The sequence below is a fragment of the Lithobates pipiens genome, unplaced genomic scaffold (assembly GCF_037356315.1).
Source record: "Lithobates pipiens isolate NorthernLeopardFrog02 unplaced genomic scaffold, aLitPip1_a1.2 Scaffold_19, whole genome shotgun sequence".
Lineage (NCBI taxonomy): Eukaryota > Metazoa > Chordata > Amphibia > Anura > Ranidae > Lithobates > Lithobates pipiens.
Genome location: NW_027507764.1, coordinates 2,972,512 through 2,990,882, shown reverse-complemented (window position 1 = coordinate 2,990,882; position 18,371 = coordinate 2,972,512). Strand labels below are relative to the sequence as shown.

The 18,371-nt window shown below is 49.2% G+C and overlaps 1 protein-coding gene across 1 annotated transcript; it reads right to left on the bottom strand.

Annotated features, from left to right (window-relative positions):
• Positions 1–3,121: 3,121 nt before the first annotated feature.
• Positions 3,122–8,072, bottom strand: ARC (activity regulated cytoskeleton associated protein). The gene is made up of 2 exons (XM_077490482.1): positions 4,322–8,072; positions 3,122–3,854 (listed from the first exon to the last, which is right to left on the bottom strand). Exon 1 carries the CDS (start codon positions 7,325–7,327, stop codon positions 6,158–6,160), a length of 1,170 nt encoding a protein of 389 aa, XP_077346608.1. The 5' UTR covers positions 7,328–8,072; the 3' UTR covers positions 3,122–3,854; positions 4,322–6,157.
• Positions 8,073–18,371: the final 10,299 nt, after the last annotated feature.

Here is an 18,371-nt window from a genome sequence, read left to right as displayed (position 1 = left end):
TCTGTCAGATTAGCAAACCATGTACCATTGCTTGAGTGCGGGGTGTACCAAGATGGCCGTCGCAGGCTTACAACTGCGGGTTTGCGGCATTCTGTCATGTCATATCAGCTAACGGAAAACAGTCTCACAAGGCTATCAATATAGTGTATTTAAAGGGGTTGTAAAGGTAAATGTTTTTTCACCTTAATGCATTCTATGCATTAAGGTGAAAAAACATCTGACAGTCCCGGCGCCCCCAGTCTCCCCGTTTTACTTACCTCACCCCATCGAAAGTCCCACGCTCGCCCCCGACTTCCTCTTCACCACTCAGCCTGGCCGCTGATTGGCTGGAGTGGATGGATTGAAGGCAGCGCAGCCGTTGGCTCGCGTTGCTGTCAATCACATCCAATGATGCGGAGCGCGGGGGGCGGGGCCGTGCGATACAGCGAGCGGCTATAGCCGCCGGCTGTATCACGGGAGCGCGCCTGCAGGTGCTTCTCACAATGCGAGGGAGCTCACATGAACATGAGAAGTACCTGCAGGAGGAAGCCGAGACAGCCGCCGCCGAGGGACCCCAGAAGAGCAGGTTCGGGGGCCACTCTGTGCAAAACGAGCTGCACAATGGAGGTAAGTATGACATGTTTGTTATTTTAGGAAGAAAAAAATAAAAAATTCCTTTACAATCCCTTTAAGCATATAAGCTAACTTTTTTTCGAAAATGAGCGTGAAATGTAAAACTTGGCTGGGTGTAACAAGATGTCCGCTGCCGCCTTCTGACTGCAGGTGCTTTTTTTTTTTTTCGAAATCTGCGACCGGAAGTGACATGGTTGGAGATTTTGACGGGTTGGTTAAATCGACAGAACGGTGTGGTGTTACCTGTGTCCCCCTTGATAGATTTCCCCTCTTCCTGTTCACTCTGCAACGTATCCCATCTGGCATGGAGGCTTTGTAAACAATTGAGGACCCCGAAAATGACACAGCTGAGTGGGTGAAGCCACGTACAGACGCACTAAATAAAAAAAATAAAGATTTTCAGAATGGAGAAGCAGCCCACCATTTAGGAAAGGGGAGGGGAGGCGTTTTGGGGTGGGGGGGGAAGGGGGGGGTGCAACCATGCTTCTTGTTACATCCTAATTATTAAACAATGTGGACTTCTCCTTTAAGAATCACAGTGCCGACACCGAGCGGTGTTTACGTGCGCGCTCCATGCACACACAACTGACGCTTTCATACATCCTTGGTATAGAAGGAGTTAAAGTGAAATGAAAGGCAAACATTTTTTTTCTTTTTGGATAAAGGGAGGGTTACAACCCCTGTGTTTTGTGCCATTTCCAACCCATGGGGGGGGGGGGGGGAGGGGTTCCCTACGCTTCCCCTCCCAAAGCCAAAACAGAAAGCAAGTGAGAGGAAATCCCTCCAAAGTAAAGGATTCCCCCCCCCAGGACATCAGAATTAGTGTCCCCCATTGGAAGATTTCCCCTCTATTACGTTTCTGGGGGCGACCCATCAATTTGGGATTTCCTTTTACTTTCAATGACAATGGTAAACAGGAGCAATAGAGGGGGAGGGGAGGGGTGTCTCTTTAAGGAGGGGGCACAGACAGCAATAGAAACTGACGGGGGTTCCAATCTCTCTCCACTCCATTCAGTCTTGCCTTTAGTTATAATTTAAAAGCAGAACTTTAGGCCAAACTTCTTTTTTTTTTTTTTTTTTGTGTAGTGGTTAAACTAGATGGACTGGTGTCTTTTTTTCAACCTGATTAAATGTAAATGAGGGTTAAAACCCATTATTTTTATTTTTTATTTTTTTTGCCATCTGTGTCCCATTAGGGAGATTTACCTTCACTTCCTGTCCCATAGCCAAAACAGGAAGTGACAGCAAATCCCTCCAAAGTGAGGAAATCCCTTGGTGACCAACCCCAACCCCACCCCTCCATCGCTCACTACCAGGACTAGTGTTCCCATTTGGAAGATTTTCCCTCTATTACTTTTCTGAGGACAGCTCAAAAATTATGAAACAGGATAACTAGAGAGGGTAAATCTCCCCAAACAGGGGCACAGGCAGCAATAAAAACCTGACAGGGGTCCTAATTAGGGTCGCCACCTCATCCCTTTAAAAGCAAAAACTCGTAATAATTGCACGGGTTCTGTGGATGATTAAGGTGGCGGTTAAAATCACTCGGTGCCGTATCTGCATTAAATTGGCCTCAGAACCCGAGTAATTCATATGTGTTCAGGTGACCTTAGTCCCAATCCCTCTCCACTCCTTCCAAAACTAAAATAAATAAGTTTGCCTTCAGTTATACTTTAAAGAGGAAGTAAACCCTGATGGGTGTTACTTCCTCTTTCATTCCCTGCAAAGGTAAAGCATAATGGACTACTATGCATCGCATCGCATCGCATCGCATCGCATCGCATAGTAGTCCATTATGTGTCACTTACCTGACACAGGAGCCAGCGAAGTCACCGCTGTCCCCTGTAGTTCCGAGCGTCCATCTTCTTGGTGGGTCTCGCTGCTCCGGCGCTGTGATTCGCCGGAGCAGCGATGACGTCACTCCCGCGCATGCGCATAGCAACCGACACTCACGATCTGCGGCTTACCCAGTGCGCCTGCGCGCCGCTGTCTACGGCGCATGCACCGTAGACAGCGGTGGCTGTCTTCAGGTAAATATCTCCTAAACCGTGTAGGTTTAGGAGATATATCTTGGACCTACAGGTAAGCCTTAATCTAGGCTTACCTGTAGGTCAAAGTGGTTTGTAAGGGTTTACAACCACTTTAACTTATTCTGTAATAATGAAGAAGTTCCTTCTTATCCAGGCTGACGAAGCCGTTTGGATAAGCAGAGAAACATCTTCAACATTACAGAACAGGTCCAGGTCAAGGTCCAGGGGGAGGGGTGGGGGGGGGGTATTTACTAAAACCGGAGCACATAGAATCTGGTGCAGCTGTACATGGCAGCCAATCAGCTTCTACCTTCGGCTTCTTCAATTAAGCGTTGACAATGAAATCTGGAAGCCGATTGGTTTCCACGCAGAGATGCACCAGAGTCCCACCTGGAGAAACGAGGACCTTCTCAGACCTCTTCTTACCTAAAACCCTACAATTCCAGCATGCGGAAATAACAAATCAAGTGTGACTTCCATCAAATATAATTTTTTATTAACGAACAAATTGTATGAATACATTATGGCTTTCAGGTAATCTCAACCTCTTTACATGATCTTTGGATAATGCAATGTGCTTTCATACAAAGAATAGACAAGACTGTGATCTTTTGTGCAAAACACAGAATTTTTTTTCTTTTCTTAGTAAAAGTGCTACTGTTTTCCAATTAAGGTCACTTTTTCTTTTTTTGTTTTGTTTTTTTAGAATGACTTTTCTCGACAGTTCATCTTTTGCCTTTAAGTGGTACATTCCGGTAAATTCGAAGAGAGGTATCAACATTATTTCATTAAAAAAAAAAAAAAAATGTACATTCATTGCACGTTAGACATATTGCATGAAAGATATTTGCATCTTAGGAAGGATGTCCACCAAAATGTATGGAGACTCTGAGTGGACAATGCACCTTGGAGGGACATGGAAGTGGACGGTTGTGAAGATTGGGGTGACTGCAAAAAACGAAATAATGATTGCTTTCTAAATGAAGTTGAAACATCTGTTTTTGTCAAAGTTCATCTGGAACTCCAGGGGGGGGGGGGGGGTGCTTTGGAGTTGAAGTCCAGTATTTGATGTAAGACCTCTTTCAGGATTGGTGGTCTTTTCGGTTGGATGCCACCAGTCCTTTTGGTTTGGAACGCTGGCCCAAAGTTTGGGGCGAAGGATGAAGCATGGCCAAATGGGCTACCAGGCGAATGAGCTTACACTTGTTGTACCTGAAGACAAAAGTAAGGACAGGTTAGTATACAAATAATACCAAAACACATTTAATACTTTATACTGCCTACTAGAGGTAAGAGCTACTAGAGGGTAAAGGGGAGTAGAGCGCTACTGGATGGTAAAGGGTACTAGAGGGTATAGGGCAGACTGCTACTAGAGGGTAAAGGGTGGAGCGCTACTACAGGGTATAGGGTTCTAGTAGGTATAGGGTAGAGTGCTACTAGATGGTAAAGGGTAGAGCCCTACTACAGGGTATAGGGTAGAGTTCTACAAGAGGGTAAATGTAAAGCACTACTACAGGGTATAAGGTTCTAGTGGGTATAGGGTAAACAATACTAGAGGGTAAAGGGTAGAGTGCACCGGCCATATTTTACGTATATGCACTCAGAAGATCTTAAAAGTAATGGCCATTACTTGCTCTTTAAGCTACTAGTTGTTAATAGTTCTTCAAAAAGATACTTACTTTGTTTAGCTCACTGGGTGGGTCTTCATCGTCAGTCCTTTGGACCTCTAGTTAAGAGCACGATGGTCAAGTCTTGACAGTTCGCCATAGGTTGCTCCAGACAAGGTGCCATTGTTACCCGCCTGGGGAATTTTAGGCCAGAAGGAAGAGGTCTTGGTGTCCTTTCAACTTCTGTATCAATCAAGTCCAAATCGGTTCAAGAATTGCTGGGTTTATCAGATATTCCTGAGAAGTCCTGTAAAGGTTCTTACATCCCAAGCTGCTCCCCTGTATAGCAAGGTCGGCCAATAGTTGACATGGCCAAGAACATTGGGTCCTGTTCATGCAGCCTCTTTTGTAGGTAAGGTGGTTGACATGGCCAAGTTATATCGGGTCCTGGTCATGTAGTCTCTTTTTGTAGGTAGGGTGGTAGACACAGCCAAGAACATGGTGGCCTGGTCATGCAGTCTCTTTTATAGGTAAAGTGGTTGGCATGGCCAAGAACATGGTGGCCTGGTCATGCAGTCTCTTTTGTAGGTAGAGTGGTTGACATGGCCAAGAACATGGTGCCTGGTCATGCAGTCTCTCTTGTAGGTAAAGTGGTTGGCATGGCCAAGAACATGGTGGCCTGGTCATGCAGTCTCTCTTGTAGGTAGGGTGAAACACCCTAGATACCTCAAAGGAACTGGTTGGCTTCCAAGTAGATGGTTGTGGAAAAAGTTGAAATTGTCCATCTAATATTAATGCTTAAATCAGATATCCAGAGTCCATGGTAAAAACTTTGCATAAAGTCCTAGTCCTCATTGCCTATTGTCCATTTGTAATCTGACAAGCCGATTTAAAAGTGCTACCGATTGTTCATATAGAGAAAACCCACCCCCCCCACTCAAAATTAACATTCATTTCATAATTAAGACCACAAAAAAATTGAAAAATGTCTACAGTATTCAAAAAGTGAACACACTGGTCTGTCACAATATATGAAATGTTATTGCCTGATTAATAAAATCAAAATATTCTAAGGAATTGTTCTTCTAATATATATATACACATGATATTGCACTAAACTTCATAGATGAGATTTTCTGTACATTGAAAAATATCAAAAATATTTCTATTTTTTTTCTCCTTATTTTACACATTCAGCAATAATTTAAAAAAAAAAAAAAATGCTCTTAAAACCGAACAAATGGTTAACTTTCCCATGAATGCCGTTATTCCCTGAAATTTAAAGGGAACAGGCAGAACACTGTGAAAACAGCCCCCACTTACAGTAAATGGTTTCATCTGGCAATCGTTGCAAACAATTGGCATTAATGGACCATTTCAGCGACAATCGCTAAAAAAAAAAAAACGTGACACCAGATTCTGGTGACAGTTCGGCATATTTGTCCAAAATCCCATTTACTGGAAGTGGCCACTAGTACAGCAATAACCTGCTTACGTCCTGGCTACATGCAGGGCAATATGTCCTAGTTGTGTAATAAAGATCTAAAGCGTCGTACATCTCTAGTTTGGAGTTGATTATAGCGTGATGTATAAACAAATGAGAAGTTCTTCTTTTGTTATTTATTAACTGCCATTAAGACTTGCCTACTATTTTTCAGCACTAAATGTCGTTTTTTTTTTTTTCCGGTGACAACCTGAAATTGTCACATCTGACCTGCCTCCCTATACCGGAACACAAGCCCCTCGCCTTGCTACTTGTTGCATTGAACAGGACTTTGCAAAGTCAAGAAAGATTCCCGTAAAGTTCTCTAGCTAAACTTTTTAACTCTTTTTCATTTCAAGAGCTGATATTTTCTCACCAGAGAGCAACTAAAATTGATCCAAAAAGTTTGTTGTGAAAAACTTTCCTTACTCGTAGCTAGCTTTCTCAGTGCAGACGCTATTGCTATCGTAAGGATCCTTAGTGACGAGGACGTTAAGTTTGGTGCTAATCTGCTCATCGGAATAAGCGGCTTTAAGGGTTTGCTTCTCGGACTGCTCGAATTCAAACTGGATTTCCTTGCCCATCTGCACTAGCTGGTCCATGGTCTTAGGGAAAGGGGGTTTGAGGAAACGCCTGATCTCTGGGTGAAGGGTGCTAATGATAAACCGGATCATGTCTTCCTCGTTGGCGTCGACATAGAGCCGGTGGTAGAGGGCTCTTTTCTTCCACACAAACTGCTCTAAGGGCTCCCAGCGCCTCTGGGGAAGGTCTAGGTCCCTCTTGATGGCCTCTCTTACCACTAAACGTTCGCAGTACTGCAAGAACGACACCTTGAAGTCGTGCCAGTTTTCTATGGTCTCCTGCCTGAATTCCCACCACTTCTTGGCTGCCCCTTTTAAGTGGTTGTCTACCTGAGACAGCCAAATTTTTTCATGCCACCCGCTGCGCTTAAAATACTTTTCTAAGTTCACTAGGAAATCCCGAGGATCCTCAGACATTTTGGCATCAAACTCAGGTGGGGAGAGGAGGTCAACGGAAAGGACAACCCAGTGGTGCTGCTGGCATGACTGGGATGGCAACGCTGGAGCTGGAGGAGAGCATGGTGGGGTAGGAGCATAAGGATTGGGGTTATCAAGAACTTCCTGAGCTATTTGAGCCGCCTCTGCCTCCTTTTCCTTCGCGCTTTTCTCCCCGTAAAAAGACCTCCTATGCGGCTCTTCCTTGCCTACCATTTTTTCAAATCGGGAAAAAACCCCCCTCCAAGAGTTCATCTCCCTTTTCATCCACCTCTCTAAGTTGACCAAGGTATCCTGGCATCTCATAAGGCAAGCCTTTATCGATCGCTTCCACCTCTGGATTCCCACCAAGTGGGACTGATCGTTCATGTTGGCGTTCAGCCTCTGCACAGACCTCTTAAACCCTTTCAGCTCGCTTTCGACTTGCCTGGACACCCCGGAGAGAATGTACACCTGCGTCTTCCTAACCCTGTCCAGCATTTCAGCTGGGCTACAAGTGCCAATCTGGAGAGCAACCGTTTGTTCGGGAAGAGGGAGTGCGGGTGCCACCACACCGCTGAGAGCCAGGCTTGCTGCCATTTTTTAACGAGCAGTTAAAAAAAAAAAAAACTGTAGCCAGCAAATGCCTTGCTTTATTTTTAAAGTTTGCAAACTTTTTTCAAGCAACAAACTTTAAAAAAAAAAAAGAGAAAAAATAGCTTGCTCTCGACAGGCAGCCAGGCTCTCCTGGTTTCCGTTAAGCGAAGAGCATTTTCCACAAAATCAGCAAAAACAATCCCTTTCTAGATCTATTCAGCAAGCACTAAAAAAAAACTAAAATGCAAGAATTACAAATCACGGATGTCAGATTTTAGCAAGAAAAAAAAAAAATAAGAGGGGATTTAAAAGGCTGCAGTTGGATATCACCCAAAAGTCCAGTCTTTTCAGAACTTCCGATGCAATTTTCTGGAATCAGAAGCAATAGGAGATGAAGTCCCAAAATCTTAAAAGAGAGAGTGATGGTTGAAAAGATGAAGAACCCCCTATGTCCAAAGGGCTGGATTAGAAGAAGAAGAAGAAGAAGAAGAAGAAGAAGAAGTTCCGTCTGGAAGCCGGGAATCTGAAGAAGAAGAAGAAGAAGAAGATGAAGAAGAAGTTCAGTCTGGAAGCCGGGAATCCGAAGAAGAAGAAGATGAAGATATCGAGCAGGTAAAAGAAGAAGAAGATGAAGATATCGAGCAGGTAAAAGAAGAAGAAGATGAAGATATGGAGCAGGTAAAAGCCGCCAGCCTGTAGAGAAAAGTACTTTCTAGCTGTTGGCGGTTTGAGTTTGTGGGAATAGTTTGCCAGTGAGGGTATTTATACTCTATCTAGCAGAGCTAGTCTTGTGAGTTATCAGCAAACCCCATACTACGTACAAGCCGCCCATTGGTTGGAGCCTCCATCTCCTTGGAAACAGATGGCACTTCACTTGCCCCCCCCACTTGTGATTCAGCGAACACACATTGGAAGCTGCAATCACTCCAGCTATGGAATTATGTGTAATTCCCCCTATGCGAAAAAAAAAAAAAAAGAAAAAAAAAGGAGAACACGTAATTCAGCGAGAAGCAGGAGACACATCTCCCACGGATTGTAGCGTCTTCCCTGCCTCAACCTGCCATAAAAGGTCTCATCTCATGTCTTGGTGACTGAAAGATGCCGGTTCCCCCCTCCCCCTCCCCCCTCCTCCTTCATTCCGCACACCTACGTAAAATAAACACAACGCTCCTTTGACATTCTGAAGAGTTGGAAGGTCGTTTGATCACATTGGGGCGTTGGGTCATAATAAAGAGGGGGAGGAAATTTGGCGTCCGCGTTAAAGTGGGTTGATTTATTAAATAGGAGTATGATCCCCCCCCCCCCCCACCCCCTTTGATGATGTTTTTTTTTTTTACTAACAAGGGGGACCCCTCACGGAAACCTTTGAATGCCGCCGGTATGTCAAAGCTGGCTGGCAGGCAATGTGTAGTTCCCACACAATTAGTGCTGCTATAAAGAGACCAATGGAGAAGACTACAAAGACTTTCATGGAGGACTCAAGTCTGCAGGTCTATTCAGGTTATGAATCGGTCTAAGCCCTTGTACACACGCTCGGAGATTCCGACGGAAAACGTCCGATCGGACCGTGTTGTCGGATAATCCGACTGTGTGTGGGCTCCATCGGACTGTGTTGTCGGATAATCCGACTGTGTGTGGGCTCCATCCGACTGTGTGTGGGCTCCATCCGACTGTGTGTGGGCTCCATCCGACTGTGTGTGGGCTCCATCCGACTGTGTTGTCAGATAATCCGACTGTGTGTGGGCTCCATCCGACTGTGTGTGGGCTCCATCCGACTGTGTTGTCGGATAATCCGACTGTGTGTGGGCTCCATCGGACTGTGTTGTCGGATAATCCGACTGTGTGTGGGCTCCATCGGACTGTGTGTGGGCTCCATCGGACTGTGTGTGGGCTCCATCGGACTGTGTGTGGGCTCCATCGGACTGTGTGTGGGCTCCATCGGACTGTGTGGTCAGATAATCCGACTGTGTGTGGGCTCCATCGGACTGTGTGGTCAGATAATCCGACTGTGTGTGGGCTCCATCGGACTGTGTGGTCAGATAATCCGACTGTGTGTGGGCTCCATCGGACTGTGTGTGGGCTCCATCGGACTGTGTTGTCAGATAATCCGACTGTGTGTGGGCTCCATCGGACTGTGTTGTCGGATAATCCGACTGTGTGTGGGCTCCATCGGACTGTGTTGTCGGATAATCCGACTGTGTGTGGGCTCCATCGGACTGTGTTGTCGGATAATCCGACTGTGTGTGGGCTCCATCGGACTGTGTTGTCGGAATATCCGACGGACAAAGTTTTAGAGCTGGTGTCACGTACCTGGTATGAAAGCCCAGAATGCAGGGAGCGGCTCCTCATAAGCCTCCGGCTCGAGAACCCCTGGAGGTGGAAACAGGAATTCAAGAGTTCAGAGGGCACAAGTGCCAAGCTGGAGTAAGGTAGGTTCGGACCCGCAGCAGCAAGAGATCCACAGAGGCACTGGATGGTAGACACCCGGTAGGCAGGTAGGGATGTGGTCAAACAGTAGGCACAGGTGGATGACTGGAACAGCTGGTGGCAGTCCGTGGGTAACAGCAGGCACTGGCGGTCAGGCTGGAACAGTAGGTGGCAGTCAGCGGGTATCAGCAGGCACTAGCAATCAGGCTGGAACAACAGGCGGCAGACAGCAGAGTCGGGAACAAGCCGGGTCGGTAGCAGGCGGGCAGCAGCGGTACACGGGAAGAGACGGAGACGTAGTCAGACAGGCAGGAGGTCGGAGGCAGGCAGCAAACAAACAAAGTCAGGAACAGGCCGGGTAACGGGAATCAGGAACAACAGAAAGCAGATAGCAGAATCACCGGACACGCTGTAGGCTGGACAGGAAGGAGGAACAGAGGCAGATTCCTTAAGTAGCCCTTTGGGCGCCAAGAACGGTTGCACGGCGAGTCTGCGTGCCCCCGCGGGTAACCGTGCGCCCGTTCGTGACCCCGCGCACCCGCGTGCGCCCGTTCGTGCCGTCGCGCACCCGCGTGCGCCCGTTCGTATCTACGTGCACCCGCGTGCGTCCGTTCGCACTAACGCGCGCCCAAGGATACCGACAAGTTCTCAGCAAAGGAATCCTGTGGGCAGGTCTCCTATGTGTGATCGGATCACCAGGTCGACCATGACAGCTGGGCTATAAAACTTTCCAACAACATGATCCGATCAGACTTTGTCCGATTGTGTGTAGAGAATTCCGATCGGACAAAGTGCCACGCATGTTCGGATTAAATTCCTAGACCAAAGCTATTGGCTACTAGCCTGAGCGTAGTCCCGTCCTAACAATCGGATTTTCCGACAACTTTGTCCGACCCGTGTGTACGGGGGGCTAAGAGAGGGATCTCCAAACTACGGCCCTCCAGCTTGGAGACCTCTGGTCTGAGAGGGCTAATAAAACTTTTTACAAAAAGTCAGAACGGCGTACCCTTTGAGTACCCAAGAGAATCTTCTCAGGTAAGACACCCCCTTACCCTAGGGTTTGCCACCCAACCAGGATTTCACCCGGACGGCGCTCATCTTCAACAAGTATTCTTTTACTAAAAAGGGTAGCTGATGATTGGAATAAACTACCAGCAGAGGTAAGTCGTTGGCTTCAAACATGCTTGGGATAAACTTAGATCAGAAAACAAAGTTAATGAAAAAAAAACAAAAAACAAATAAAACAATAAAAACCAAAAAAATAAAACGAAAAAAACAATAAAAACAAAAGAAAAAAAATGTGCAGACTCGATGGACTACTTGGTCTTTTTCTGACGTCACTTTTCTTTGTTTCGAATCATGTGTCCGGGTGTCAGACTGCCTGAAACCCAGACACATTATTCAGACCCGATTGTGGCTCCCCAAGTAACTGAGTACCACAACGGCAAAATAGGTGTGCGCACGGACAGGGTGTGCTTGGGCACACCCTCATTACCAGGGTTGCCAACTGTCTAGAGCAGCAATCTCCAAACTGAGGCCCAAGGGCGGGTGAGGCCCTTTGCTAGCCTTTACTTGGCCATTGGGCCACTATTCATCCCATTGACACCAACAGTGGGGTATAATTCCTGCCACTGACACCAATTATGGAGCATTATTCCTTACACTAATATAAATGATGGAGCACTATTCCTCCCACTGACACCAATGATGGGGCACTATTCCTCCCACTGACACCAATGATGGGGCACTATTCCTCCCACTGACACCAATGATGAGGCACTATTCCTCCCACTGATACCAATGATGGGGCACTATTCCTCCCACTGATACCAATGATGGGGCACTATTCCTCCCACTGACACCAATGATGGGGCACTATTCCTCCCACTGACACCAATGATGGGGCACTATTCCTCCCACTGACACCAATGATGAGGCACTATTCCTCCCACTGATACCAATGATGGGGCACTATTCCTCCCACTGATACCAATGATGGGGTACTATTCCTCCCAATGACACCAATGATGGGGCACTATTCCTCCCAATGACACCAATGATGGAGCACTATTCCTCCCACTGACACCAATGATGGGGCACTATTCCTCCCACTGACACCAATGATGGGGCACTATTCCTCCCACTGATACCAATGATGGGGCACTATTCCTCCCACTGATACCAATGATGGGGTACTATTCCTCCCAATGACACCAATGATGGGGCACTATTCCTCCCAATGACACCAATGATGGAGCACTATTCCTCCCACTGACACCAATGATGGGGCACTATTCCTCCCACTGACACCAATGATGGGGCACTATTCCTCCCACTGACACCACTGATGGGGCACTATTCCTCCCACTGATGGGGCACTATTCCTCCCACTGACACCAATGATGGGGCACTATTCCTCCCACTGACACCAATGATGGAGCACTATTCCTCCCACTGATGGGGCACTATTCCTCCCACTGACACCAATGATGGGGCACTATTCCTCCCACTGATACCAATGATGGGGGACTATTCCTCCCACTGATACCAATGATGGGGCACTATTCCTCCCACTGACACCAATGATGGGGCACTATTCCTCCCACTGACACCAATGATGGGGCACTATTCCTCCCACTGACACCAATGATGGGGCACTATTCCTCCCAATGACACCAATGATGGAGCACTATTCCTCCCACTGACACCAATGATGGGGCACTATTCCTCCCACTGATGGGGCACTATTCCTCCCACTGACACCAATGATGGGGCACTATTCCTCCCACTGATACCAATGATGGGGCACTATTCCTCCCACTGATACCAATGATGGGGCACTATTCCTCCCACTGACACCAATGATGGGGCACTATTCCTCCCACTGATACCAATGATGGGGCACTATTCCTCCCACTGATACCAATGATGGGGCACTATTCCTCCCACTGACACCAATGATGGGGCACTACTCCTCCTACTTGAATAAAGACACCAGTGCATCCAGTTCAACCCAAGCGTGAGTGAGTGTCTACAATTATCCCTATCCCTGTACACTGCACCTCATTAAGATGCTCATCTATTATAGTATTATTTATTTAAAAGGTACCCATATAGCGCCATTTATTTACACATGCATCACACACCCACATTGGTCCCTACCCTCAAGGAGCCCACAATCCAAGGTCCCCATTTATATACTAGGGGCCAATTTTGGACAGAAGCCAATTAGCCTACCTAGGCTTTGGAGTGTGGGAGGAAACCGGAGTACCCGGAGGAAACCCACACAGGCACAGGGAGAACATGCAAACTCCAGGCAGGTAGTGTCGTGGTTGTGATTCGAACCAGCGACCCTTTTTACTGCCAGGTGAGAGTGCTAACCACTACACCACTGTGCCACCCACTACACCACTGTGCCGACCACTACACCACTGTGCCGACCACTACACCACTGTGCCGACCACTACACCACTGCGCCACCCACTACACCGACCACTACACCACTGCGCAACCCACTACACCACTGTGCCACCCACTACACCACTGCGCCACCCACTACACCAACCACTACACCACTGTGCCACCCACTACACCGACCACTACACCACTGTGCCACCCACTACACCGCCCACTACACCACTGTGCCACCCACTACACCGACCACTACACCACTGTGCCGACCACTACACCACTGTGCCGACCACTACACCACTGTGCCACCCACTACACCGACCACTACACCACTGTGCCACCCACTACACCGCCCACTACACCACTGTGCCACCCACTACACCGACCACTACACCACTGTGCCACCCACTACACCGACCACTACACCACTGTGCCACCCACTACACCACTGTGCCACCCACTACACCGACCACTACACCACTGCGCCGCCCACTACACCGACCACTACACCACTGTGCCACCCACTACACCACTGTGCCACCCACTACACCGACCACTACACCACTGTGCCACCCACTACACCACTGTGCCACCCACTACACCGACCACTACACCACTGCGCCGCCCACTACACCACTGCGCTTAACCCTAAGGCAATGTTCGTTCTCACTGATGCTGGGCCATCTTCTACAGAAGCCAATAAACCTACCTGCATGTCTTTGGAGTGTGGGAGGAAACCGGAGTACCCGGAGGAAACCCACGCAGGCACAGGGAGAACATGCAAACTCCAGGCAGGTAGTTGTCATGGTTGTGATTCGAACCAGCGACCCTTTTTACTGCCAGGTGAGAGTGCTACCCACTACACCACTGTGCCACCTACTACACCACTGTGCCGACCAATACACCACTGCGCCACCCACTGCACCACTGCGCCACCCACTGCACCACTGCGCCACCCACTACACCACTGCGCCACCCACTACACCACTGCGCCACCCACTACACCACTGCGCCACCCACTACACCACTGTGCCTAACCCTAAGGCAATGTTGGTTCTCACTGATGCTGGGCCATCTTCTTCTTCTACCCCCACTGGCCGCAATCCAGCCCCCCTAAAGTCTGAAGGACAGAAAACCGTCCCATTATTTGAAAAGTCTGGAGACCCCTGGTCTCGAGGGTTGGCTGCAGTTGTCTCTGACAATGCCCAGAGGTAGCACAAATGGGAGAAAAGAGAGGACTCGATCGGATCCTCCTCCCTTCCCTACTCCTCTCCAATCCTAGGTGTGCTGTACCTCAGGAAAGGGATGAGTGGCTGGGAAATTTGAAGCTGAAGCCCAGCAGCTGGCAGATACATTGTGGATGAAAGGTGCCGATGCCTGAGCCTCCACCCTCGGGTGAGTGAACTCACCATCCACATCTGTGCCTGAAGTCTCCCCCCCTCCTTCCGAGTGACTACATGAAGGGAAGGGGGACTAAGATGTAAGGGGTGCTCCGCAGACTCATGATGCAAGGGGGGCTTTGGGAACCCTGCTTTAAGGGGGAATGCTGGGAACTCTGTTGCAAGTGGGGGCTCTGCTGAGCAGAAAACACAACGTTTCCACTAAATGAATAAAAATTGGCATGCACTGCTAAAGTCTTTGGGTTTGGCTTGAATAAAAAAAAAAGTGGCAACACCACCTTCTGTTGGGGAGATTTCCACCCACTTCCTATCACGGCAGGTTGTGACAGATAATTCTGCTGATGGGAACACAGACCACAGTAAAGACTTGACGGTTCCATAGACTTGAATGGGATGTACCAGCACTGCAGGAGCAACATTTATAGTATATGGGACATAGGTTGTAGACAACTGGGGGCCTGCCATCATTTTAGGTGTCACGGTCAGGCTGAGAGACCAGTAGTTATAGCAGTAGAGAGGTTTCCACCAACCAGCAGGACAGCTATACAAACTGATCACCCTGGCAGGTGACACGGGCTCACCTAAAGGTGCAGGGTCTAAGCACTAACCAGTGTTCACCAGAGTTCCTTATGGTGGGGATGGCTTTTGTTGTGTGTTAGTACCAGGTCCTCAGGATTGCCCCACCAGGAGGTGAGCAAGCCGGGGGGGGGGGGGGGGGTGGGGGGGTCCAGTAGCAAATATAGAAGGTTGGAAACAAGCAGAAGCGTAGTCAGTAAACAAGTCATAGGTCAGTAACAAGTGGTTTCAGGTTGGGATCAAGCAAAAGCGTAGTCAATAAACAAGCCAAATGTCGAGAAACCAGTAGTAGTGGCAGTACGGACTGCAACAGGAGAGACAAGAGTGAGATATTGACTGGAGAGAGCATAATAATCTGGCAAACAGGGAGTGCAAGGTGAGGTGCAGGGTCTAAGCACTAACCAGTGTTCACCAGAGTTCCTGATGGTGGGGATGGCTTTTGTTGTGTGTTAGTACCAGGTCCTCATGATATACCCACCAGGAGGTGAGCAAGCCGGGGGGGGGGGGGGGGGTCCAGTAGCAAATATAGAAGGTTGGAAACAAGCAGAAGCGTAATCAGTAAACAAGTCATAGGTCAGTAACAAGTGGTTTCAGGTTGGGATCAAGCAAAAGCGTAGTCAATAAACAAGTCAAATGTCGAGAAACCAGTAGTAGTGGCAGTACGGACTGCAACAGGAGAGACAAGAGTGAGATATTGACTGGAGAGAGCATAATAATCTGGCAAACAGGGAGTGCAAGGTGAGGTGCAGGGTCTAAGCACTAACCAGTGTTCACCAGAGTTCCTGATGGTGGGGATGGCTTTTGTTGTGTGTTAGTACCAGGTCCTCAGGATATCCCCACCAGGAGGTGAGCAAGCTGGGGGGGGGGGGGGGGTCCAGTAGCAAATATAGAAGGCTGGAAACAAGCAGAAGCATAGTCAGTAAACAAGTCATAGGTCAGTAACAAGTGGTTTCAGGTTGGGATCAAGCAAAAGCGTAGTCAATAAACAAGCCAAATGTCGAGAAACCAGTAGTAGTGGCAATACGGACTGCAACAGGAGAGACAAGAGTGAGATATTGACTGGAGAGAGCATAATAATCTGGCAAACAGGGAGTGCAAGGCCATAAAAAGAAAGTATATGGGAGGAGCAAAGGGTTCAAGGTTCACCAGAAACAAAAGGTTCAAGACAAGATTGTCCAACGGATCAAACAAAGGATTGGGCCAGCATCTCAGGTGGCTCAACAAGAAGAGAAATGGCATAGGTTCAGACCCGGGTCCGGACAGGAGGAGGTAATGTTCTATTCTAAATGACACTTTGTGCAAAAGACACACCCGAGACCAAGCCTCTGCCAAAAGTATGGCAACGTGTTGACTCAACAAGGTCCACAGTCAGTGTCAACTCACCATGGCTCAGAAGAAGCCACTTGGCATTACAAGTGAGTTTATTCCTCAGAGTCTTCTTACTCCGAAAGGGTGAACATGGGAAGGCTAAGAACCTCGAAGCAAAATGAGGCACAGAAGCTGTCAAGGCAGACATGAAGCCATGGTTTGCTGGTTGCTAGCCACTGATTTGGTGAGTGCCTGTGTTGAGGGGGCACCCCTCCTCCCCTACCGATGTGCCCAGGACGGCTGCCCCTCCTGCCCGCTGGAGCACAGTAGCTGTCAAGGCAGACATGAAGCTATGGTTTGCTGGTTGCCAACCATTGATTTGGTGAGTGCCTGTGATGATGGGACACCCCACCCCCTCCCTGTGGTGTACGGGGCGTCTCCCTACTGCTGGGCCCAGGACGGCTGCCCCTCCTGCCTGCTGGAGCACAGTAGCTGTCAAGGCAGACATGAAGCCATGGTTTGCTGGTTGCTAGCCACTGATTTGGTGAGTGCCTGTGTTGAGGGGGCACCCCTCCTCCCCTACCGATGTGCCCAGGGCGGCTGCCCCTCCTGCCCGCTGGGGCACAGTAGCCTTCAAGGCAGACATGAAGCTGCAGTTTGCAGTTTGCTGGCCATTGATTTGGCGAGTGCCTGTGGTGAGGGGGCGCCCCCCTACTGATGTGCCCAGGGCGGCTGCCCCTCCTGCCCGCTGGAGAACAGTAGCTGCCAAGGCAGACATGAAGCTATGGTTTGCTGGCTACTAGCCATCAATTTGGCAAGTGCCTGTGGTGAATGCACGCACCTCCCTACTACTGTGCCCAGGACAGCTGCCCCTCCTGCCCGCTGGAGCACAGTAGCTGTCAAGGCAGACATGAAGCTATGGTTTGCTGGTCGCTAGCCATCGATTTGGCGAGTGCCTGTGGTAAATGGACGCATCTCCTCCCCTACTGCTGTGCCCAGGACGGCTGCCCCTCCTGCCCGCTGGAGCACAGTAGCTGTCAAGGCAGACATGAAGCTATGGTTTGCTGGTTGCCAGCCACTGATTTGGCGAGGGCCTGTGGTGAGGGGACACCCCTCCTCCCTTACTGCTGTGCCCAGGGCGGCTGCCCCTCCTGCCCGCTGCAGCACAGTAGCTGTCAAGGCAGACATAAAGCTATGGTTTGCTGGTTGTTAGCCACTGATTTGGTGAGTGCCTGCAGTGAGGGGACACGTGGTGTGGGGGCGCCCCCCTACTGCTGTGCCCAGGACGGTTGCCCCTCCTGCCCGCTGGAGGACAGTAGCTGGAAGCTATGGTTTGCTGGTTGCTAGCCCTCGATTTGGCAAGTGCCTGTGGTGAGGGGGCGCCCCTCCTCCCTTACCGCTATGCCCAGGACGGCTGCCCCTCCTGCCCGCTGGGGCACAGTAGCTGTCAAGGCAGACATGAAGCTATGGTTTTCTAGTTTTTAGCCACTGATTTGGCGAGGGCCTGTGGTGAGGGGGCGCCCCTCCTCCCTTACCGCTATGCCCAGGACGGCTGCCCCTCCTGCCCGCTGGGGCACAGTAGCTGTCAAGGCAGACATGAAGCTATGGTTTTCTAGTTTTTAGCCACTGATTTGGCGAGGGCCTGTGGTGAGGGGACGCCCCTCCTCCCCTACCGATGTGCCCAGGGCGGCTGCCCCTCCTGCCCACTGGGGCACAGTAGCTGTCAAGGCACACATGAAGCTGCAGTTTGCTGGTTGCTAGTCGTTGATTTGGTGCATTGCCTGTGGTGAGGGGACGACCCTCCTCCCTTACCGATGTGCCCAGGGCGGCTGCCCCTCCTGCCCCAGTCCTGTCACTACCATTATGTTTCTAACCACAACCGATCCATGCCTACAGTAAAAGGCGAATGCTGATCAAATAATAAA

Bases quoted from the DNA above. Each gene is read 5' to 3' on its own strand.
- ARC (XM_077490482.1), bottom strand. From the start codon at position 7,327: ATGGCAGCAAGCCTGGCTCTCAGCGGTGTGGTGGCACCCGCACTCCCT.